Source organism: Heliangelus exortis, chromosome 20, assembly GCF_036169615.1.
Source record: "Heliangelus exortis chromosome 20, bHelExo1.hap1, whole genome shotgun sequence".
In the NCBI taxonomy this organism is placed as follows: domain Eukaryota; kingdom Metazoa; phylum Chordata; class Aves; order Apodiformes; family Trochilidae; genus Heliangelus; species Heliangelus exortis.
In genome coordinates this window covers 11,161,855-11,184,748 of record NC_092441.1, presented here as the reverse complement: position 1 = coordinate 11,184,748, position 22,894 = coordinate 11,161,855, and the positions used below count along the sequence as shown (strand labels likewise).

General features: G+C 42.5%; 2 protein-coding genes across 8 annotated transcripts in view; one reads left to right on the top strand and one right to left on the bottom strand.

Annotated features, from left to right (window-relative positions):
- Positions 1 to 79: 79 nt before the first annotated feature.
- CYBC1 (cytochrome b-245 chaperone 1) lies at positions 80 to 13,331 on the bottom strand. Of its 4 annotated transcripts, none has more exons than XM_071763868.1 (7): positions 13,198 to 13,331; positions 9,981 to 10,107; positions 9,158 to 9,199; positions 7,814 to 7,887; positions 6,750 to 6,846; positions 5,492 to 5,636; positions 80 to 4,003 (listed from the first exon to the last, which is right to left on the bottom strand). In XM_071763868.1, the coding sequence occupies exons 2-7, from the start codon at positions 10,063 to 10,065 to the stop codon at positions 3,874 to 3,876; spliced, it is 573 nt and encodes a 190-aa protein (XP_071619969.1). In that variant the 5' UTR covers positions 10,066 to 10,107; positions 13,198 to 13,331; the 3' UTR covers positions 80 to 3,873. The 4 variants fall into 4 exon arrangements, with proteins under 4 accessions (XP_071619969.1, XP_071619966.1, XP_071619967.1 ...); XM_071763865.1 differs by lacking the exon at positions 13,198 to 13,331 and adding an exon at positions 12,946 to 13,157; XM_071763866.1 differs by lacking the exon at positions 13,198 to 13,331 and adding an exon at positions 12,661 to 12,771.
- The window catches only part of NARF (nuclear prelamin A recognition factor), a 22,273-nt gene continuing 12,525 nt past the window's right edge, over positions 13,147 to 22,894 (top strand). Inside the window, exons 1-5 of one of the 4 annotated variants that reach the window (XM_071763855.1) lie at positions 13,147 to 13,278; positions 18,936 to 19,024; positions 19,599 to 19,679; positions 20,466 to 20,609; positions 22,151 to 22,283. In XM_071763855.1, coding sequence (XP_071619956.1) covers positions 18,998 to 19,024; positions 19,599 to 19,679; positions 20,466 to 20,609; positions 22,151 to 22,283 — 385 coding nt within the window. In that variant the 5' untranslated portion in view covers positions 13,147 to 13,278; positions 18,936 to 18,997. Of the gene's footprint in view, positions 13,283 to 16,812; positions 18,321 to 18,935; positions 19,025 to 19,598; positions 19,680 to 20,465; positions 20,610 to 22,150; positions 22,284 to 22,894 lie in introns of those variants that run through there. The other 3 variants (XM_071763857.1, XM_071763856.1, XM_071763854.1) reach the window with 3 other exon arrangements.

Genomic DNA, 22,894 nt, shown 5'->3' with positions numbered 1-22,894 from the left:
GATATTTGGGCTTCCTGTGTCCTGCCCTCCATGAACTCTTTCAGTAGAAGTGAGTCAAGTGGTAATTCAGACTGCCATCAATAATTTAACATATTTTAATTAAAACCTGTAAAAAAGACTACAGTGACACAAAACAAGTTATCAAAGTTGATTTTATCCATGGACATTTCTATAGAAAAGACAATATACAAGGCCTCACTGAAATGCCACTGGCATTTTTAAAGTAGAAAAGCAATTTCTAAACATCTTCCAGAAGTATTTTTGCCTCTCAGCTATCTACTACAGTGTCAGAACTAGCACTCCCTACTATGTAAGCCAGCTTAGTTTTTGGTATCTGTGTAAACTCAAATATAGCACAAGGGGCAGATCTCAAATACATGGGATAAATATTTGGATTCTCTTTGAGACTTGCACAATTGAGCCCCCTTACTAAAATATCCCATTCTGTGAAATACCAGAATATTACATTACAGCTTAGATTATGCAATTTTCTCCCTTTGTACAACATGCAGCCTCAGTATTTTGTTCAGTAACAAGGCTGTGATCTCATCCAACCACATACATGCAAATAACACAAATGTGCTGCTCAAGTTTAAGCTGAAACTTCTGCCAAATAGCACTTTAGATGCAGTTATATTAAAGGACAAAATAGAAAGTGTAGGCTTTATAGGACAGGGGGTTAGATCTTACCTAAGGGCTGTAGGTTTTCAAGTAATTTGTAAGTCCAACCACAGCTGTCTAGTCTCAAGTTACCAGACAGTCCAAGATGCAAAAACATTGACAGTCCTGTAGTACTTTTCAAGCAGTATCTAATTTCCTAACCAAAACTAGTCTTTCACATCATTACTTTTAGCACAAGACACTACATGAGACAGAGGTAAGGCTCCATTTACTGGCCTTTCTGCTGTGCTCAACCCAAGAGAAGTGAAGAAAACGATCCCAAAAAGCCTTCAAAATGGTGAAAAGTGGCAAGAAAAGGTGATCAGAGAGAGGACTGGTGCAAAGAGGGAAAACCAGAAACTGTCCTGAGTTAGCATCTGCTGTTCTAAACAGTTCCTTCAAGCTCCATCCCATTGCTGAGGAGGCCACAGCCACTGCCATAAACAAATCCATGTTAACAGCAATTTGCAAATTTATTTTCCATGCAATTCCTGCAAAACATGAAAATCTGGCTATGACTTCCAAGTATGAAAGTAAGTTTTTATACACCACACATCAGCGGTGCCTGACATGGCCCACAGGCAGAACCCACAGTATCTGAAAGATTTACTTGGTTCCCATCCACAGGGGAAGGCTGAGGAGTCAAAATAATTCCTCCTACACACACAGTGCCTACCTGCAGCCATTCCTCTCCAGCCCACCAGCAGTAGGATACCAAGGCATGAGGATCATTGGATATCAACTCAGAAAGCAACTTTCTCCACAGAATGTATTACAAGCTATAACTTCCTAGAGGTCATTCCCCTTTCTAGGAATTCTAAATTTTCCTGACATTGTTTTAGTCTTTGTACAATGATATTGCATAGTCCATAAGTACATATGACTAACACGAACAACGTGCAGCAAGCTAGATGCAGAAGAGAGCTCAGCAGAAGCAGGGCACAGGATGCAGGGTGGGGTTAGATCCACAGGCATACATTTCTAAAGCTGATTTTTAACTGGAAACCCATGATTTGTACCTCCCATGGAATGCGAGATCTCGTGGCAATACAAAAGAAACACAGTGGAGCCAAGATGGAATGCAGGCAGTTTTGTCCATTTCATCCATGGTCGAATCTGTGGGCTCAGAATATTAAGTGCAATTCATGTCCATACTGTGTATCCCTCCATGTATCCTTGCTACAAAGCAGCAGTTACCTGCAGAGTAAGCCTCTTTGCTTACATTATAACATTAAATACTCTTTTTTTCTCAGTATTTCCTCCTGGAAGTCCTTAGAAATTCTCATTTTACACAGTGGGGAAAAAAGAATACTACAAATCCCCAATCTCATTCTCTTATCTCCAAAATGTGTCACCTAGGGTATATACTAGAGTAGATTTAAATTAAGACCTCTTCAAAGTGTTATGTCCTGCAATATTTTTTTATACAGGGTTTATAATTCTTCTTAGCTAACAGCTGTACTTAGAATAAAGGCCAAATTTAGCAAAATGCCTGCAACCTAATTTTCATAGAGTTTGGTACAACCCAGTGTTTCCTACATTGCAGTTTCCCAGTTGCTGTGATGTGGAGTGGAATGTGAAAACCACATGATTAACCACCAACTTGACAAGAATGTCTGCTTACAGAGGTCATCTTTGGTACCTGATCTGATTAGAAGTTTTTCCTATTTAATAGAAATAAACCCACTTAAATGCTGCAGTCAAGTTGCACCAACATGTATCTATCTCCCTTTCACATATCTTGAAAGAGAAGTGTTAGTTCACTTTCCCTTTCAAACTGACAGTCAGAGTGCATTTTTCTCACAGCTCACACTAGGTCTAAATAGCTGCAAGTGTAATCTTGGTGCAATCTGTTCTTTGGTCAGATAAGTATGTGCTTAGTTTCAGATATAGGTGAAACACAACCAGGCACAGCTTAGGCTGAAAACTTTTCAGAGATTTCTCTTCTGTAGAGGTAGAGTGCTTTGAAACAAGAATGCAGGTTCTTTTCAGTCCTGAAGACATTTGCTGCCTGCCAAATGTCAAGCTAATTCTGGCCTTAACACCATCTAATTCCCAAGTAAAACCTAGTGAACTTCACTATAAGGTGTTAGCATGTTGAAGGAACTTACAGCTCTATGTAACTTTAACATCAACTGAAGTTACTATAGACCTGATGAAGTTTTAGTTTTAGGCAGAACATGTTTACTATCAGAGGTAGCTTTTACTTCAAAAAACATTTTGCAAATTTCAAATTTTAACCATTTGCAAAACCATTGGTTGGAACTCTACTCACACCTGGAGTAAAACATGGATGCAAGTCAAACATAGGATTTATTCCAGCTATCTTTAAAAAAGTGATTATTCTGCACTTCAGCATCATTTTGAGCAAAGCAAATCCAGGCTGCCACATTGTTTGACAGTCTTCCCTACCTACAGTAACAAATGTGTTTTTCTCTTAGAAAAACACAGTTAAATAGTAAATATTTAGGTCTAGTAAAAGGCTCTTCTGTCTGGGGATATTCAACACTCAGAACCAGATTAAGCTACAGCTTCCTAAAGATGTTGAAACATCAACATGTTCTTTTTTTGTTCACTAAAATGGCTCCTGGCAGGCCGCACAGAAGTAAGACAATGTAACAAAGGTCTATCAGCCTGACATTTCCTACTGGCAAGTCAGTAGTAGAGAATATTAAAGTGCCGCTACCCTACATCACCTGGCTGCATATGCTAAACTGCTTAGAGCCAATTTAGCAATATATTCAGTCTCTTATAACATTTTCAGGAACATCTCAAAGCACTGTGTTGAGAAAAAATCAGCTCTTCTACATTTCATATACTGTACCTGCAGTAGGTGTTTGCAATAAGTGAAAGTTTAGATGTATATCTCCACTTCATTAATGGGAAAGCATGTAAATTATTTCAAGCCAATTCATTCATAAGTAACTTTTCCTAGACAAACCTGATGAGCTGACAATGTTAGAAAGACAGCAACATCCATATGCAGGAGCTAGATCAAAAGAACAAATAAAATAGGATTTGCTTTGGACTCTACATGGATTCCAAAGCAGTTCAGCACTAAAAAACGGGTACCCTTAGACAGATTCCCCTTGTTGTAAATGCACATGTGAAGAAATGCCCAGGTGAGGATCGTGGAGGGTTTCTTTTCCGGAAGAACTCAGTGCATTTTCCAGATGTGTGAAAGCTTCCGCTTTCTTCAGTTCATGATGTCTCTTAATATTTCTCCTGTGGATCATCCACATCACTAGCCTCTGTATCACTGCTCTGAGAGAAGTCTTGTTGGTTCTCTACTCTGTTCAGTCCCAGAAAGCTAGTAATAAGTTTGGCAATTGCTTCTACATCACTGTGGAAAGGAGGAAACAATGTAAGAATTAGTGGGATTGGTGTTGACAAAACAAAACAAGTGTGCTGAACCATAGAACCATAGAACCATAGAATGGGCTGGGTTGGAAGGGACCTCAGAGCTCATCAAGTCCAACCCTTGATCCACTCCCCCCGTGGTTCCCAGCCCATGGCACTGAGTGCCACATCCAGGCTCTTTTGAAATATCTCCAGGGATGGAGAATCCACCCCTTCCCTGGGCAGCCCATTCCAATGGCTGAGCACCCTCTCCAGAAAGAAATTCTCTCATGTCCAACCTAAACCTCCCCTGGCACAACTTGAGACCTCTTGTGCCCTCTTGTCTTGCTGAGAGTTGCCTGGGAAAAGAGCCCAACCCCCCCCTGGCTCCAACCTCCTTTCAGGGAGTTGTAGAGAGTGATGAGGTCTCCCCTGAGCCTCCTCTTCTCCAGCCTCAACACCCCCAGCTCCCTCAGCCCTTCCTCACAGGACTTGTGCTGGATCCCTTCCCAGCCTCCTTGCTCTTCTCTGGACCTGCTCCAGCACCTCAATCTCCTTCCTGAGCTGAGGGGCCCAGAACTGGACACAGGACTCAAGCTGTGGCCTCCCCAGGGCTGAGCACAGGGGCAGAATCCCTTCCCTGGACCTGCTGGCCACGCTGTTCCTGAGCCAGCCCAGGATGCCATTGGCCTTCTTGGCCACCTGGGCACACTGCTGGCTCCTCTTCAGCTTCCTGGCAATCCAGACTCCCAGGTCCCTCTCTGTCTGGCTGCTCTCAGCCACTCTGTGCCCAGCCTGGAGCTCCCCATGGGGTTGTTGTGGCCAAAGTGCAGGACCCGGCACTTGGAATGTTGAACCTCATCCTGTTGGGATCAGCCCAACTCTCCAGCCTGTCCAGGTCCCTCTGCAGAGCCCTCCTGCCTTCCAGCTGATCCACACTTCCCCCCAGCGTAGTGTCATCTGCAGATTTGCTGATGATGGACTCAACAAAGAGAATAATGAGAAGGCCACTCAACAAATGGCATGGAGTATGGCTGACAGCATCCCACTCACGAAAGCAGATCAAGCCAAACTAAAACTGCCACGTTGGAACAAATCAATCCTTTTCCCACAGCCCCAGATGCCAGATTCCTTATCATTGATGTTTTAAATAAGCACATAACTGATAAAAACACTGCATGTTTGCAAAGTAGAATTAATCCCCTCTGCCATTGTACATCTGAGCTAGCGAAGACAACTATAGCAGATATGCAGCACTAAAGGGATCTTAAATATATTAGTATTAAAAGTATTCTCATAGGAGATGGTGTTACCCAGATGTCTGCAACTTAAAGTGTTAAAGAGTTTTAAAACTCTTTAGACTGAATAACACAAGGTCATATCAGCAAGTATGAAACTGGAGCTGAGTCTCACTGGCTAAAAAAATTACTGACCCATGTGATTTGTAATTCCCACCTCACATATTCCAATTTACAAAAAGTCCACACTGCACCTTCTACAGCCCAGCACTGCACTCTGAGTCAGTGGGTGTGAAAAGCCAGTGACAAACTGCAGCACAACCAGGAAACCCTTCCCAAAGTACCGCACGGTCTCCTCCTCCACCTTCACGTCTTGGATCTCAGTCAGCAGAGCCACCACTGTAAAGAGGTGGAAAATAGAGCAGTCTGTTAGCACTCAGTAAACTCTCAGAACAGCACCTTCTGTGGGATGAGCTATTCAGACAAAACAAAGACTACAGCACATACTGTGTATGAGATATTCTGCCTCTGGGGAATTGGGAACCATTACTTTAGTATTTGTTTCCCACTTCACTAACAGTTTCAACTGTTTTTTCTGTACAGAGTAGGTAAACCAAAGTTCACCAAGAGTGAATAAATACTGAAAGATTTAAATGTTCAGAGAACCTGCTATCCGCCCACCACCACATTAACAGTACTTGAAACAGATATTACCAAACAGCCTCTCAGAAAGAGATGTGCTGAGCTCCCCAACATATAAACATAAAAGCTCAAAAACAAACATCCTTCTCTGCATCTCCCGTATTTTCCATCTCCAAAATGAACCATTTAAAAAACGGTTTAGCTGAAGGGCATTCCAAATTTTGTCACTTTTCTAAACATATGGAGAGTTGGTTTGATAAAGACTAGCACACAGAATTAAAAAATCTGACATTGCAGGGGATCCTACAGTAGCTTGCCATGGAGCTTCTGTCTCACAATGACTCAGCCAAGTCACCTTCAGCACTTCAACTTCTGTAGCTCCAACTGCAAGCTCAGAAGAAATGAGACACTGCATTAAGCTGACCTACCAAATACATTGCAGATACACAATATGCATTTAAAACAAGATATAACATCCCTGTTGGCATAGGATACCTAAAGATTTGCCTGCTACCAAAATCAGATTAGGTTACAGGAATTTCAGCTCCTGGATCCAAATAAGTTTTTCACCAGTCCCACCTGCAAAGCAGGTTAGTCAAGGGAAGTGCAAAACCACACATTAAAATCCCAAAGGAATGGTTTAGAAAGTAAGATGTAAGCCTAGCTAGCTGGATCAGCTGGATGCATTCAGCACCCTAACCTGAAAAAGCATTTGGATCCTGAGAGGCAAACTCTTACATAGGCTGCTTGGGAAGAAAAACAGATGTGAGTAATTTGAGTACAGAACTCCAGAGAAGCTTATCAAATGGACATGTATGCATTTATTCCACCTGCCCACCACATTTGCTACCACAGATACGGCTTTCTCACCTTGCTCATTGCCTCCTTTTGAGAAAGTCAGTAACTTTTTGTAAAGATTGAATGTTTTCAGGCAAATTGTTCCCTTGTTCTTATCAAATACAGCTTCCTGTAAAATTGAAAAAAAAATTAAAAATATTTTTCTTAAAAGCACCATCATTAAAGTAAAATATTAAAAAATATTCAAAGTAAAATAAAAATAGTTAAGTGGGAAAAAAATCTTGTTAACACAGAAAAATACATAGCTGTTTTAGAGATATTCTTCTTATAAGAATGTGAAAATCACTATCTTGACTGAACAGAAACGTTACCATAACTTCTGCATTACTCCCAGAAGGAAGTCAAAGTTGGTTTCATTGTCCTTCTCACCACATTCCTTATGTAATAAAAACTTAGCCTGGAATCATATCTGAACAGTAACTTGCCAGTCCTGCAAGTCTCACTTTTGGTCTACAGTATAATTACACAACAAACCTAAGTTACTATACTTTTCACTAACAGTCACTAATTCCACCAAAAATCTAGTGTTGTGCTATAGTGGCCAGGTTTACACTGCATTTAGAATATCCCAGACAGTTGATGAGAAGAGGATGTTTCATGTGTGGGTTGCTTATTCTGGTAACAACTTAAGTGACAAGGCCATATAATGGATTATTGCTCTCAGTCCAACTCCTGACAAATCAACACCCACAAGATTATAAATCTGCTTCACAAACACTCTTTTCCCAGTGGAAAAGAGCTGAGTCACCTAGAAGGTTAGAGCTACTCTATTTAATGGTTATTCTGCCATTAGCTTGAATAGGAAGTACAAAATAATTTATATAAGAGGAAGAAAAGCCCATATAACATTTTTGGGCAAGTCCCCCCTTAAAAAACCTCTTATGTTTAGCTTTACATTTTCATGCTTGGGCAGTGAATGAGTTATTGCCCTAATTCTAGTACCCAAAGGGTTTCCTCAGAACCAAAAGCACAATTTGTCTGTTGGACTGAGCAAGTGCACAGGGCTACTGGGATCAGCATCTGCCAAATGTTTCTAAACATTTGCACAACCCCATTCCCCAAGTTCAGCATCTTACCTCCCATTGCTCCAGATTCTGTGCTGCCACAAAGAAACACCCAGCCATATAGAAGAGTTTCCATGCCAAGCTATCTGAACAATGCAAAAAATGTACAGATTTAGAGTTTTCTTTTTCTTGTTTAGTATTCTAACAGGTTTAAAAGCAACATACTCCCTTCAGAGAAAATAAAAGGAAACAAAGGCTTCCCTGATGCAACACTTTTACCTATAATTGTGATGCAAGCTGTTTTACAGCCCTCTACCAGAAAAAAAATAAACTCTTCACATATTTTTCAAAGACTGCATCTACCCTGGGCTCCAAGCCACAGAGGGTTATAAGCATAGGTATTATTGGCAAGGTTGTAACATTACTACACACCTTTCTCTTCTCCAAAAGAAAAGGCATTCTTAATAGGCATCCTCAGAACTCTTAACCTGCTGACAACCACCAAATATTTGCACTGGAGAGGATAAGGGTAGGGGACAATGGAAATTGTAGCAAACAGGTTTCTTCACAAAAGGAAGCAATTTATCCTCTTGACAAACAAACATTTGTACTTTATGTCCTGGAAATGTTTGCTTATAACAGCCTAAGCAATTTCCTTACTCAGGCTTTTAGTGAAGGCAGAGTAGAACTCTGCTGAGTATTGTTTCAAAAAACTTCACTGTTATGTCTTAAAAAAAAAGGCTGATATACCTGGTGTCACATGCACCTTGCACTGGATTTTGCTCTTAAAATAAAAATATATTTATTTTATTGGTGTCATATTCCTACACACGATTTAGTTTTAAACCTTGATGTTAACAGGATGCAGCAAGAGAATCACAGGACAGCCTGCAGGATAAACTCCATAGCTGGAAGGATACCTGGCACTGGTGCCATCTGCTCTGCTGCAGGGGGAGCAGGAAGCAGCAGTAGCTGTTCTCTAAAGGTGTTTTTATAAGTAAACTCTGCCAGTGATGACTTAGCAGTTTCCACAGAAACAGAGCACTCCCATTAAAGGCAAGGGAATCATTTCATTATGGTGGCAAGCAATCATTATATGTCTTCCCAGGAGAGCTGTGAGGACCAGCTAATCACATTTAGAAAACACACTGAAAGTGAGAGATGCCACAGAATACTAAATATCATTATTTGAAACATTCTTGCAAATGGAAAGGGAGGCTGAGTAAGAAATAGAGCATTAAAGCATGGTAAGCCATACATAGGCAACAATTATTATTATTAAATTTTAATATTCAGCCCACAAATGTGTGCTGGGTATCTAAAGTGCTTTTGTAAGACTAAAAGAAGCTGCAGAGAGGAGTCATCAGTATGGAAAACAGATCAACAAGAAATCATTCTTAAAAAATAAGCCATTACCTGCACTATAGTAAGCAGCAGCCAAACCTACAGAGGCTATTCCTAGGATGAAAAGGAAGATAATTAGGACAAACAAGCAGCTCAAACCATCTAAAATTTCCTGATGAAACACACAGGAATATTCACAAGTTCAAAGCTTTTCAAAAAGGGGACAAACATGATTGCAACATTGATCACTACATGGAAGAGTCAGTTATTTTTCTCCAGCATCAGTATAAAACACATCCCATTCTGCAGACAATGAGAAGCAGAGCCTGAGGTCAAAAATAAAAGCTCGCAACAGAATTAGGAACAGAACTTCCATACTCCCCATTCCATACTCCATACTTCCATACTCCACATTATTATACCATACTTCCTCTCAAGCACAGCACAACTTTGACCCTGGCTAACAAACTCTAGAACAATTATCATTAAGTGTTGTCAGCCACACAACTGCACGTTTTTGTTTCTGAAATCTTTTACAATGTAAGCATGCATACCCTACAGAAACTTCACATTTATATTGCTACATGGCACAGAATAAACTTTTTTTAATTGATCTTTCAGGACTTCCTTAGAATTTTGTCCATGAGCCTCTGAGATTCTGCAGATGACAGACTAAAAAATTATCAGTCCCACAGGACTATCAGGAGGAGGAGGAGGCTTCAGACTCATTTATGGGCTACGCTAAAATGCATCAAAGCATGATGCATTCTGCTCTTGAAAGAAAAATGCCTGAAAGATAAGCACCTCTTGTTAGAGGCTCTCTCAGGAACTTATTGTGTAACCCACTTCCCTTAGAGCAAGATCTGAAATAAACTGAGGAAAAATATGGTCTTACCAACAAAGAGAGACCAAGATCGAATACCAGGTGACCTCTTCAGATGGAGATGGGAACTTGTACGGTTTTCAACCAACATGTACATCTTCAGAAGAAACACCCAGCAGCCCACACTGACTCATGAAACCTCAAAACCTCACCAGGGAAAAAAAAAAAAAAAAAAAAAAAAAAAAAGATAAAAAAAAGATAAAAAAAGAAAGAATTTAAATCAATTATGACTTCAATACTTTTCCTTCTTAACATTTGTCAGGACTTACTGAGTCTTAATCTAGACTGTCAAAGATGTTCAGAGTAAGAGCATAATCTTTTTCTATCAAGAACAGCACACAAGGACTTAAAAAACTGCAAGAAAAACTTGTCATGTGGAGACTTGCACAACAACAATATGAACCTGAACTCTTCGAGAAACTTCTCACTTTTTGGGTAGAAGTTTCTTCACTTTTGTTACAGATTCCAGAAGAAAAATTAAAATCAGATTCCAAAAACAAGAACCTGGAACGATGTTGTTGCTAGTTCATGCAGCACTACTTCAAACAAATAAAACAGCAAGAGCAATGGAAAATGCTTTGACAGCATTCCTCCTGCTAACTGCAAAGGCTGCCATGCCTGTGTCTGGCAGCTGGAGCAGCACAACCCAACCCCTGCATCCCTGGTGGCAGCTCAGCAAGGGTTACAGACTCAGCTCAGCAAGGGTTACAGACTCAGCTCAGCAGTGTCAGGGGTTTAGCATAATGCCCCATATGGCATTATCATCTTTCAAGCCAACTCAAGAATAAAAAAGGAGCTTCCAACAGAAAGTATGTTTGTCTTTCCCCAGTAAGAAGATACCTCCAATTCAGGCAGAATGCAACAGTAGAGATTAAAGAGAGACAGGTACTAATTAAAAAGAACAAGAGCTGGGCAATCCCATGCAGCATTTTCAACAAGCTTTTACTATTTACAGAATAATTTTTTTTTAATCCTGGCATGATTGTGAGCTCCAGCACAAAAGCCAATCTTACCCCAGTACTCTAAGCATAAGCATTAAGGCTCGTTTGCATGAGATACAGCTGATCTGTTCAGGATTGCCATTAGGGAAAGGACAGGCTACTAACTGCTTCCATGTGCCAGCTGGCAGGAATGCATTTTGCTATTATAAAAACCACAACCCAGTAGAAGTAAATGGGAAATGAAAGCACGTGCTAAGGATGGTGTCATAATGGTAGCAGGGTATACGTTAGCCTTAATCACAGATTTCATCTATTTTCATTCTTGTGTTACATCCTTGACACCACCTAGGGTAGGGGGTTTTAAGCAGGCTTCCTCAAGGAAGATTTCTAAGAAAGATACCTACTTTTCTGATAAGCATCATGAAACTCAGTATTTATGAGACTCAATATCTGTGAAGCTTTCTGGGGACTGCAAGAGCATTAAGTTGCCTAAGACAACTACACTAGCTCCTTCTACTGACCTGGTATTTTAATCATTGAACAGGCAACTCTTCTGCCCACAGAACCAGTTCTAAGGACACTAGCACTAAGCCATTGCTAGCTGCCCATGGTAACAGCCTTCCCAAAGAACACCAACATTTTTTAATAATCATTAAAGACTCTTAAAGAGCAGGCCCAAGCACATCCAGGTTCTTACAGAAGAACAGTATTCAATTTTTAGTCCTTTAGTTGGCTTGCTTTTCTTAGATACTACATGATACTCCAGCAATTCTACACCAGCTGGCCAGTTCAGATACAAAACTCCAGAGGATTTTTTTCCATTTAATAAATCAGATCTAGCCAACTCTTCTCAGTTAAATAAAAAGCACATATGATTTTACTCTCTTAGCAACACATCTGAGAGAATCTAAAACTGAAAGAGACACAACCACTTATGCACAAGCCACACTCCATTTCCTCCCTCTGGATGTCAAGCATCAAATTTTAATTTTCAAATGACTCCTGTGAGTTGCTCTCAATAGACAGAAAACATTTCCTGGCTTACAGAGCCTTCTCCTGTCTGCAACCTTAAAAATACTCAATGAAGTATCAAATACAGAGAGATAGCTGCAGAAACCTGGCTGCATTTCACAACCACCACACCCTATCTAGAGCATAACTAATATACACCCCAGTTAAATCCATTAATGCAAACTTTGATATCTCTCTCTCCCATTTCCCCTCAGTGAAGCTGATCACAGAAACACCACGGTCAGAGCTGGGCACTGGAAGTCAATGCCATCCCCTCTCACAGAGACAGCTCCTTGCCTCAGGCAGTAAAAAGAACAAAAGCAGCTTCTTAAAATTACATTTAACCGAGAAAGCCATAAATGCGTCTTTATGAGGACACAAAGATTTATTGTGACGATTTCAAGATTACAGAGAATAATACATGGGGGCTGGTAATTTTGCTTGAATTTCCTGGAATCGCAGAATTTTCAGGGTTGGAAGGGACCTTTAAGATAAACACTAATAAACTTCCTCCAAGCTCTCGAGTGAGGGTGAGCTAGGAAAAGCTACCCCAACAAGCACCCTTCAAGCTCTACAAATATCTACCAGCCTGGGACCATGCCCCAGAGTAGGTTTCGAGTGTGTTTTCTGCACCTCCTCATCCTGTACCTGCCTCATACCCCGCAGGGAGAGCCCCGCACAGAGGAGTCTCCCTCTCCCTCAGAAGACACAAGAACCTGCACCGTACTGCCCCAACAAACCTCAATCCGATTTCCTCCATGCGTGGGTATCACCAAACCTCTCGCTGGGACCCGCGGAGCCGCCGCCCGTGCCCCCTCCTCAGCCCAATCCCGAGAGCGGTGGTTTCCTCCGCCGCTCCTTCCCGCCGGGACCGCGCCACAAATGCTGGCGGGCAGCGCCTCAGCCCCCCGGGATGGACCGAACCCGGAGCGGCACTCCTCTCAGCCCACCCCTGGGATAGGCCGGCGTCCCCCCATCCCCTCAGCTCTCCCACAGGACGGACCTGCGCATCCCCTCGGCGGTACCTGCTCGCTCACGCAGCAGCACACCCACTCGGAACCGCTTTGAATGGGCCCGGGTGCCTCCGCGTCCTGCAGCACGGAACCACAGAGCGCTGGGAGAGCGGCCCCTGGGGCGTGCTGGCACTACTCTCGGCTTAAGAAGGTTGGGAGGCGGCAGCGGCCATTTCGGGTGAGGGCAAGGGGTGGGTGAATGAAGCCTCGTGTCCCGCCCCGCCTTCCCGCGGCTTTGTGTGCGGGGCAGAGGAAAAGCCTCACCCAAGATGGCGGCGCGGTGCCCACACTCAAGATGGTGGTGGGGCTTGCGGGTGCTGCCTGAGTAAGAGTGCTGACGTTCCCGTAGGTTGTATAGTTTTAACTCTATTATACAAGAGCCTAAAAATTCCTGTGCTGGCGGAGGAGGGAGGTGGGATGGTGTAGGATGAGACTAGGTGTGTAGAAGAGCTTTTTGGGGCATTGTGGGTGAGAGGGCCACGGTCTTTTGGGCACCCAGGCCTCTCAGGGCTGGTTGTTGCCTCAGCCTGAGGAGCACAGGAGGTGGGGAGCGTTTCCTGTCACCCCCCGTGCCTGGCCAGCCCATGGAGGGGGGGGTGGCGGCTCTCTTCAGGCCCTGGGGGGGGGGGTGGGGTGGTGCCCGCCTGGCCTTGGGGCCTGTCGCAGGACACACAGCCATGGGGTCACCACTGCTCACCAGAGCTTCGTGGCTGTGGGATACAGGCATGAGGCTCGATAGGGTGAGCTTTGTCATGACTTCATGTCAAAAAAAGTTATCTTGAGGTGGCCACCAAGGGGAGACCTGTTGCTGGGACTTCGATTCGTTGCTGTGGTATTTAGAGGCCGTTCTGCTGGGGGTTTCCCTCAATATGTGCCTTTATTTATGGATGTTTTCTTGTCAATAACCACACACATCTAGTAGAGAGCTGACTTCTTTGTTAGATTTTCATTCTTCCAAATACACATAAGGGTTTTGGCTCCTCAATTTTTGTTTGTTTTTTGTTTCTTTGGGGGGTTTTTTTGCCAGTAGTAAATTGCCTCAGGGCTGTCAATAGATTTATTTTTTTATCACAAGTTTTGTAAGCTTTAACTTTTCTAAGCTGTATCTTTTCAGCATTGATAGCTACAGTGGTTATTGTAATTGAATACAGTGTATTTCTGCATAGATGTTATAATTGTAAACAGAATACTGAACAGAATGACGTTATTTGAAAACCGGTGAGGTAGAAATTGCAAAGCAGAAATGAGACTGATTATCTGATGGGTTTAGCATTGATGTTGTGACTTTTTGTGATGTGTATGCCAGCTGCAGGCTTGAGCTTGGTAAATCTGTTGTCCAGGGGGGAAATTTTCTAATAGACTTGAAAGACTGAGTTACCTTCCTGTTGTGGACAGTTGCCTACATTTGAAAAATCCTTCATGTTTCCAGTTTGGTTAAACATCAGTCACATGTAAAAGCTGTTCCTGTTCAGTTCATTAGAGCAACTTCTCATGTCATCTTTGGGACAATATTGGTAGAATGCAGACATCTGTATTTTAGCTTAATCTTCTTACATTTCCTTTATGTAAGCCAATGCATAAAATGATATTTGGTCCTTTCTCAGTTGCATAGGACTGTGGTCCTTCCTGAATTATATACTCAATTTTGATTTTTTTTTCCTAATATGAATCCACATATTCCAGAGCTCAAGCCCATAGCATAGTAATTTTGTTCAGCTGTTCCTGAACATCATTGTTGGTGAATAGTAACAGTTTTTCATCACTGTTTTTCTAAATAGTCCAGAGTGAGGTATTTGAAGACAGGGAAGAAACCTAAGGCTCCATGCTATAGACTTAACTAGCTATAAGTAGAAGAAAATACAAACTGATCTGCATTTTTCCTAATGGGGAAAAGCTCTGAAGAACTGGAAGAATGTATTGGTATGCTTGTGAGTCATGAGGTACCAGCTGCTGGATTTGGATTAAAAAAATAGGTAGTAATAAGTATCATGTGTTCTCAACCCAAACTCACAGCTGACAGAGTCTTCTGGGAAGAAATGTATGGATAAGCAGTGGTTGGTAAGCTTTCATAAGCTACTGGTTTCCCTGGAAACCAAATGTTAAGCCGTTTTGAATGATACAAGACAAGATTTCTTGTGTCTGCAATAGAGTGAACTAAGTAAGAAAGTCATCTGCAAAAATACTAGCAACTGTATAGTTCTCCAGTTCTGCAACTACCATTTCAGGATAACCTGGTATGACATAATTTGCTTCCAACTTTATAATTAAATAATTTACCTAGGGGGAATACCACACAAATAATCAAGCATTAGTGTAAACTGGAATATGATAGTGATTCTTGTGAGCTTCCAGTATTGATTAATGATTCTTACATTTTTTCTGCAATCATCTGGGGGTTTTACACCAGTACTTTGCAAATGGAATTATGCCTACCAGTAAAAAAGGAAGGAGAAACACATTTTAAAAGCCTGATCTTGGACTTAGGGAGCAGCACGAATTTCAAAACGTGTTGCTGCAGAAATAACAACTACTTGCCAGATGAAACATTCAGAAATATGCAACTGACTGTTCGTAGACTTCTTGCTTGATAATATAACAATAGATTTTTAAATATCATTGCATAGTGAATACACTTGGAACTTTGAAGTCATTGATCTAAAAGCAAGAACATGCAGATATAGCAGAATTGGCCTTTATTTTGCATTAGTTTGACTCTACCTATGTTTCTGGTCCTTTTTCCTAATTTCACACTAGTTTCCTAGGTATTCTTTTCTAGCTGCCTTTTTTTTTTTTTTTTTTCTCTCTCCCCAGCCCCCACCTCAAGGTCTTAAACTTTAAAAATTGAGCTGTGCAATAAGCATGTGATCCTCTTAGCATGCCAGGATAAAATTCCTAGTGTGCTTGATTTTCAACACTTGGTTGGAAACGGTCACCAGAGCAGTGCTGTGTGGTGGCTGCAAGTCCCTGTTACCCCCTGAGCTCTGTGCAGTGCCTCTCTGACCTCTCAGGGAACAGCATGTAGAAAGCCTGCAGGGTACGAATTTCGTGGAATACATGTTTACCAGCCCTAATTAAGATGTATTACCTAATTCTGCCAGCTGTTGAGTGGCATGTGCTGTCACTAACCTGAGGAGGTATTTACGCTTGCAGTGCCTTGCAGGAATGATGCATAACCTTTCTTCTGAAGTTGTTTGCAGTGTACTGTATCCATAGAGAAATACTTAGTTTTCTATTTCGCTCCTGATGTAAATGCTTTAGGTACAAGTATAAATGTTAAATGTAGCATTGGAGGCCAAATAGATGAAGAGGGGCCATAAAAGCAAGAAATGCTCTTTAAGTGCTACCAACTCTTGGCACAGGAAAGCTTCTATAATGGGAGTTTTTTTGGAAGTAGTCTTGCAGTGTTGCAAAGGTAGTGACTTACCTCCCCCTGGGGAAGATGAAAACAGTTTGGTGCTTTCTTTTCTCAGATAATTAGGCAGGGTGCTGATGGTAATTGACCAGGGATTCTGTGGGAAAATGGCGTAAACTGCTCATGGAAAGCAGACATTGCTCTTGGCAATAAAATATATGAGAAATATTACATACATTATATTACATATAATGATTACGTAAGTATAATCTTATGCTGTGCATTGAAACATTGATTCCTTGTACAAGTTTCTGGGTTTTTTTGTTTGTTTGTTTGTTTGAATTCTTAAATTGACATTAATGCAGTACAGCTATTCCCTAACCTGAGGATGTAGGTATACTTACTATGTGTGCCGCAGGTGTCCTCAGTGGTTCAATAATGTTTCCATTTTCATGTAGTTGTCTGTATATTATTGTTGGTATAAGAAAGCACAGGGGAATATAAAAATATTGGCCCAACTTTTTAATATGAAAATATTAATCCAAAGGAAGAGGGAAGAAGAGGTAGGTCAGCTAATGCTGCATTCCCGCCCTTCTGTAAGAAACACGAATTCTTACATTGTGTGGAGGTGGCTCTAGAGTGATGGTAGTGCTTTTTAAAACACGGTTTTCATGTGCTGATGTGAAAGCATTTGAATGAAGATAGCAAAGACACAGAAAATTATTACCAAAGCTATTAAAATTTTTTGAAGCTGGGACTAGTGGTATTTTCCCAAGTAGTATTTTATTTTCTTTAAATGAGCAGTAAAAAAGTGTTTATATTTGCTTTTGTTATGGTGAAGCCTAAGGAATTCCCGAGTTCCTTGACCTGAGTGATAACTCAGGTGTAATTCACTCTGTAAATTAAAAAGCAAACAAACAAACAAAACCCCACCCCACATTATTTTTAAATTCTGCTCTGCAGTTATCTTTAAAACACTAATTATTTTTATTGTGAAATCTCTTAACAGTCAAATCCACAAACATTAGCTTCTCTGGATGGTGATGTCTTTTACAGTCACTTGTGGTGACATTTAGAGTTGTGTCCTTGGGTGACAGACTTGTGCAGCCACCACTGTCTCTTGTGCAGCATTCCCACGGGCAAAACCCATGTGTGTGGGTGAAAGCCTTAGACCTTCCTTTTGACAGGAGGGGATTTACCGAGTGCGCTTGATAAAGGGAAGTTGCCGTTTCAACAGGAAATTGCATGTTGGAAATTCTGTGGTTTGATTTCTGAAATGTCATTTTGTAGAGAAGCTTCTGTGCAGGGCTGTAGGTTTATGCTTATACACGGCTGCTCACATGGGCGGGGTGTAAACAGGGAGCGAAATGTGGATCGAGCCTCTCTGTTTAAACTTTACTACCTGAGGTTAAGAAAGTCAATCGTCCTGACCCAAATCTGTGAAGTGGTGGAAGGCTGATATGTGTTTAATTATGCCCTACGTAAGGATTCGTGATACCCTGCAGGGAACTGAATCTCTGACACTCGCATTTTCTTACAGAAATGGGAATGACAACGTATTGGTTGAATAAAAAGGAAACGATGCTGCATTTCGTAACTTCCCTAGTGTTATTCCGTTTAAAGGGGACTGAAAGAAAACAAAAATTCTGGGGGAGAGGGGAAGGGGAATATAACTGCGGAGTATGTTTTAAAAAAAAAAGTGCTGAAGCGGAGCCGCAGCACCGGAATGTCATTCGGTACCCTCTGGCCAGGCTGTGCCGGTGTCACCCTGCGCCACCGCCGGCAGCCGGGAAGGGGTTGCGGGGCCTGGTGGGTCCCACGGCCCCGTTCCCCGCTTTCCTCCCCGGGTCGGGGGGGGATCCCGGTGGAAGGGGGACACGGGAACGCGCAGCGCGGCCGCGCCGCGGGGTCCCTCCGTGCCCGGCGGAGACGGGGACGCGCGGCAGTGGCTACGTGCCGGCGCTCAGGTTCACACCAGCCCCGCTGAGGGGCGGGGAGGCGGCGCGCCCGGCCGGCAACCTGCGGCGGCGGCAAGGTACGCTGCTCGGCTCTACATCTTCCCACTCCCCGGGTTGGTTTTTTCTGCATGGTTTTTGTGGTGTTTGGTTTAGGTTTGTTTTGTGGTTATGGTTTTTTTTTTCCTCCCCGTGATGAACCCGTGCCCGCCCGCTCTCCCGTCACCGCCTCTCGGTGGCGGGACTGGGGGGACCGGGGCGCTCTGCTTGCGGGCGCAGGGCTGCGCTGCCAGCATCCCCGCTCTCTCCGGAGGGGCCTTTTCGGACCTTTCTCCCCTGGGGAGCCGTTCCTGTTGTCGAGCGGTTTTCACCCAAAACCGCAGCGGGCAGCCCTTCGCGCCGCGTAACGGGCTGGGGTGATGGGGGGGGCGGGTGAAGCGCAGGGCAGTAAATTTCGGAACACGTGAGGGGCGCGGCGGGGCTGCCCCCACCCCGGGGGCCGCATTGGCTGCGGGCGGGCGTCCCGCCTCGGCGGCGGGGCGGCCTGGCTGCGGGCACCACCCGGCGGGGCGATAAGAGGGGCAGGAGGCGGACACGGCAACAAAGGGCGGCGGGGACGGGAGGGCGGGCAGCAGTGGCTGCTGCTTGGAGCTCGGGGGCTCACCTGCCTGCCCCGCTCTGCCCCTATCCTGCAGCCCCGGCGGCGAGGAGCGCTCGGCAACCGCGCCAGGGTCGGGGTGAGCCGGCGGGATCGCAAATGAAGTGCGAGAACTGCACTAAAAAGGTGAGTGCGGCGGCGCCGGGGTGGCCGGGCCCTGCCCGGAGCCCTCAGCCGGGGTCCGGCGTAGCTGGGGGGAGGACACCCCCGTGAGGCGGAGCGGCGTCTGCCCACGGCTCCAAGGTCACCACCGGCACCTGAGGCGCAGCCCGCCCCGCACCTCTGCCCTGACAACGCGGGAGCACCCTCGGGGGGGTTGGGAGGGGCACCGGGCGGCAGCTCCCCCCTTATCGGCGGAATGCGGCTGCTGCCCCGCCCGGGCCGGCACGTAGCGCCGCGGGCACACAGAGTTTTTGTGTGCTCGGCTTCGTCTTGCCCTCGGGATTGCAAGCCCACAAAACCAGCCCGCTCGGAACTGTAGCACTAATGAAGCGAGTGAATTTCTAAGGAATTATTTTCACCGTAGCAAATGGACTTTGAAAACAAGGCATTGCTTATAAAGAGATAGATGTAACACTCAAAACCTGTAAAAAAATCTAAAAATGGATCACTTTTAATTATATAAACAGAACAGCAAGGGTGTTCTTACTGAATGGTGAACGTATGTCACATAATGCACGTGTTTTATGTTTTGTTTCAGGAATGTAGTAAAAAACAGAAAAACGATGATACACAAAGTACATCGGTTGATGCATTGAGTTCAGATGATGGTTTTGAAGAGGTAATGTTCTTGCTAAATATATATATTCATATATATATATATTCATATATATATATTCATATATATATATAATATATAAATATATATATGCAATATATTCTAATTTGTATTCTTTCTTACCCCAAAGGAGGTTATAAATTATGAACTTTCAAGTATTAAAATTAGCACTAATCAGCGTGTAGTTGTAAGCAATTAGGAGCACTTCTGGATACCTAGATACATGAGAATCAAGAATATTTAAAAACATTAAATAAAAAACCCTCTTACTGTGCAAACAGAAACTCCTTACTACATATGAGCTGCATGCAGTATTGTAGCCAGAACCATGAAATTCATGATTTTACAGAATATGGTCAGTGTAACTGTAGGGCTTCATTGTGTTTGGTTTATGTCCTGGTAAGAAGCCATGGTGCTGTTACAGAGGCTTCTGGCTATTAAAAGAGGTTAAAGTAAAAGTTTTCTCAGTTGCTTGGTAAGTTGATGGGGACTGTCAGATCTGAAATGCAATGTAAATCAAGTTACTAGAATGTGGACTGCACAGTGAAACTTAGGTCTATGTTTAAGCTTAAACATTCTGCAGTTTCTCTAATAATAGGAGTAGAGCCATGAATGAGAATGGAACACATTATTTTGATTACTTCTAAGTAGTGTTGGATGTTATGCAAGTGTATGAGTTGTCTTTCAAAACAGTGGCTGCACATTTGCTCTTCAGCTAGGACATTGCAGGGGTCTTGAAAATTGGTTGATGATTATTCAATACTTGCCTTTTTTTTCCACCTCCCCCAGAAAAATGAGTTTCATACATTGGCTAATGCTAAAATACTCCTTAGTGACTGCCTAGCTTGTGACAATTGTATGACATCAGAAGAAGGAGCCAGAGTTTTCCAGCAGAATCAGAAGGAGCTCTTTCGTGTTCTTAACCTTAATAAGGTAAAGTAATACAAACAACACTGTTTTCTGTGAGAAGGAAATTACAGAATGACTAAGCAGCTTGGTTTCCCAAGGCAGAAAATGTGAAGCTTTGTCAGGATGTACCTTTTCCAAAGAAGAAGTGAAACAAGCATTCAAGTACTTAAAATAATTTTGCACTAGAGATGTAAGATCACAGCACTTAACTTAAATGCTAGAGGAAAGATACTGAACCCACAGAAGTAAAGTATTTGGGAAAATATTACCACCTCATTACTGTAAAACAAATCAGCCTGGGGTTCAATGTTTATATAAATACACCTTAGTTTCTAGGACTGTTCTGGCTGTCTCTGGTGCCAGTGTATCCATATAACACAACATTATCAAAGCAAAGTTTTGGAAATAGAATTTATTTCAATATATATTTGAGTTGGCAGTACTTGGAACAGATTTTTGTGTGTGTGTGTAAATTCTTGGCAAAACCATGCTTGTGCCATCTTATTTTCTGCTGAGATCTGGAATTTCTGGAACCTAGTTGCTATGTCACTCAGATCTTTGGATCCTGATAGTGAATATTTTAGTGCTGTACTAGAGTTCTGTGTCCTTACTTTGTATACAAAAACTACCAGAATCAGTGCTTTTTCTCAATCTGTGCATGAGCGTCATAACTAAGAGGATTCATGACATAGTGAATCAGCTTTCTTAGAACTAGTTCAACTCTCTGTACACTATGATGATGCTGTAAATGAGAAAAAGTGAAGAAAAGGAAAAAAAAAAAAAATCTTTCAGGTCACATGGGGTCCTGTTTAAGAGAGCCTGAATTCTACAACAGGGAGACTGCCAGGTACCTTGATCAGAATTTCAGGGGTTCAGAAGAGAACAGTGATCAAGGCAGATGCTTTCCAGGCAGTCACAAACTCTACTTGGAAGGTCATTTTACAGAATTTAAGGTATATAATAGGTGGTCTGTAACATTTCTAGGGTGAGACTTGCCTGTGGCCTAACCTGATCTTTCTTCCAAGGTTCCATTGGTGTATAAAATGCCCCAACTAAAACACAGATTCATATTCAAATAAATGTTACAGTCATCAGAGCTTTAGTCTGGCACACCAGCTTAGGTGTTTTCAGTACCTACAGACACTGATTTGTTGAGGGTCCTCCCTTGCCAGTTTCCCTTAACAGCTTCAGTAATACAGTCACAGGAGCTTGAACAAAGAATCACATTTGTAATTTGCTGGGTTGAATTTGTAATTTCAACTGCCTGTGCTCCTGTCAACCTTTCTTAATGTTTAAAAATAAGAATTGTATTAGGAGGGATGGATTTCCCTGATTTTTATTAAAGAAACATCTACAGAGACTGGAGATGACCACTGACAGGGTTGGAGAAACATCCTGTCCTGCCCTTGGGAAACTTGATATTTGTTCCACGGGGGTTTTAATGACATGGCCTGCTGAAGCATAGGACACTGAGCAATAACTCTAGGAGTGGAAAAGGAAAGGAAAGCAGGAGTCCTTACCCTGTTGTAATTACAAAGCTTGTTTTCTTTCTTTTTGTTTACTAGAAATGTGATACCTCAAAACACAAAGTGTTGGCAGTGTCTATATGCCCTCAGTCATTGCCTTATTTTGCTGCTAAATTCAATCTCTCCGTGAATGATGCAGCCAAGAGACTCTGTGGTTTCCTCAAAAGTCTTGGTAAGTTTGAGTTTGTTACCATGGTAGAGCAGAAAGAGGAGATTATTTTAGGTTTTTGTTTCCTCAGCAGAGTTCTTTGTTGTGCAGCCGTAAGTGCCATTGCACAGTCTAGTTTAAAGTTTGAAATATGTGCTCTGTGATAGTAATGGCAGAGCAGTATGATGACATTTACCAGTTTCAGAAATGGAGGCATTGCCATGTTGATGGCAAAGGCCACTGAACAGGATGACATTACAGAGCTGTCTTCAAACCCTTTACTACGGAGAAATCAGCAAGGATTTGATCATGAGCTTCAATAAGATTTCTCCTTATTTTGTAGCTTGAGGGAGGAGGGAATTCCTTCACCCTAGGTGCTTTACAACTCTTTTGACACATAACTTCTAGAGAAGATCTTCAGTTCCTTTTTTTTTTTCCCTGTAATTTGAAACTATATGCAAGAACTCTTGCATTTGTTTGTTTTATATTAAAGCTATATTTCATTTTATCTTTCTACTACAGATACAAAGTTGCATTTAAAAAATTTAAAACCACTGTCTATAGGTTTGGAGTTTATGTATGTACTTGAAAGAGGAAGGAAAAGGACAAGAAGAAACCTATAAACCATTTCCAAA

Coding starts and splice junctions, on each gene's coding strand:
- CYBC1 (XM_071763868.1), bottom strand. CDS start 10,065: ATGTACATGTTGGTTGAAAACCGTACAAGTTCCCATCTCCATCTGAAG. Junction 5,637..6,749: donor AAAAGGAGGCAATGAGCAAG/GTGAGAAAGCCG, acceptor ACCTCTTTACAG/TGGTGGCTCTGCTGACTGAG. Junction 4,004..5,491: donor GCAGTGCTGGGCTGTAGAAG/GTGCAGTGTGGA, acceptor TCCTTTCCACAG/TGATGTAGAAGCAATTGCCA.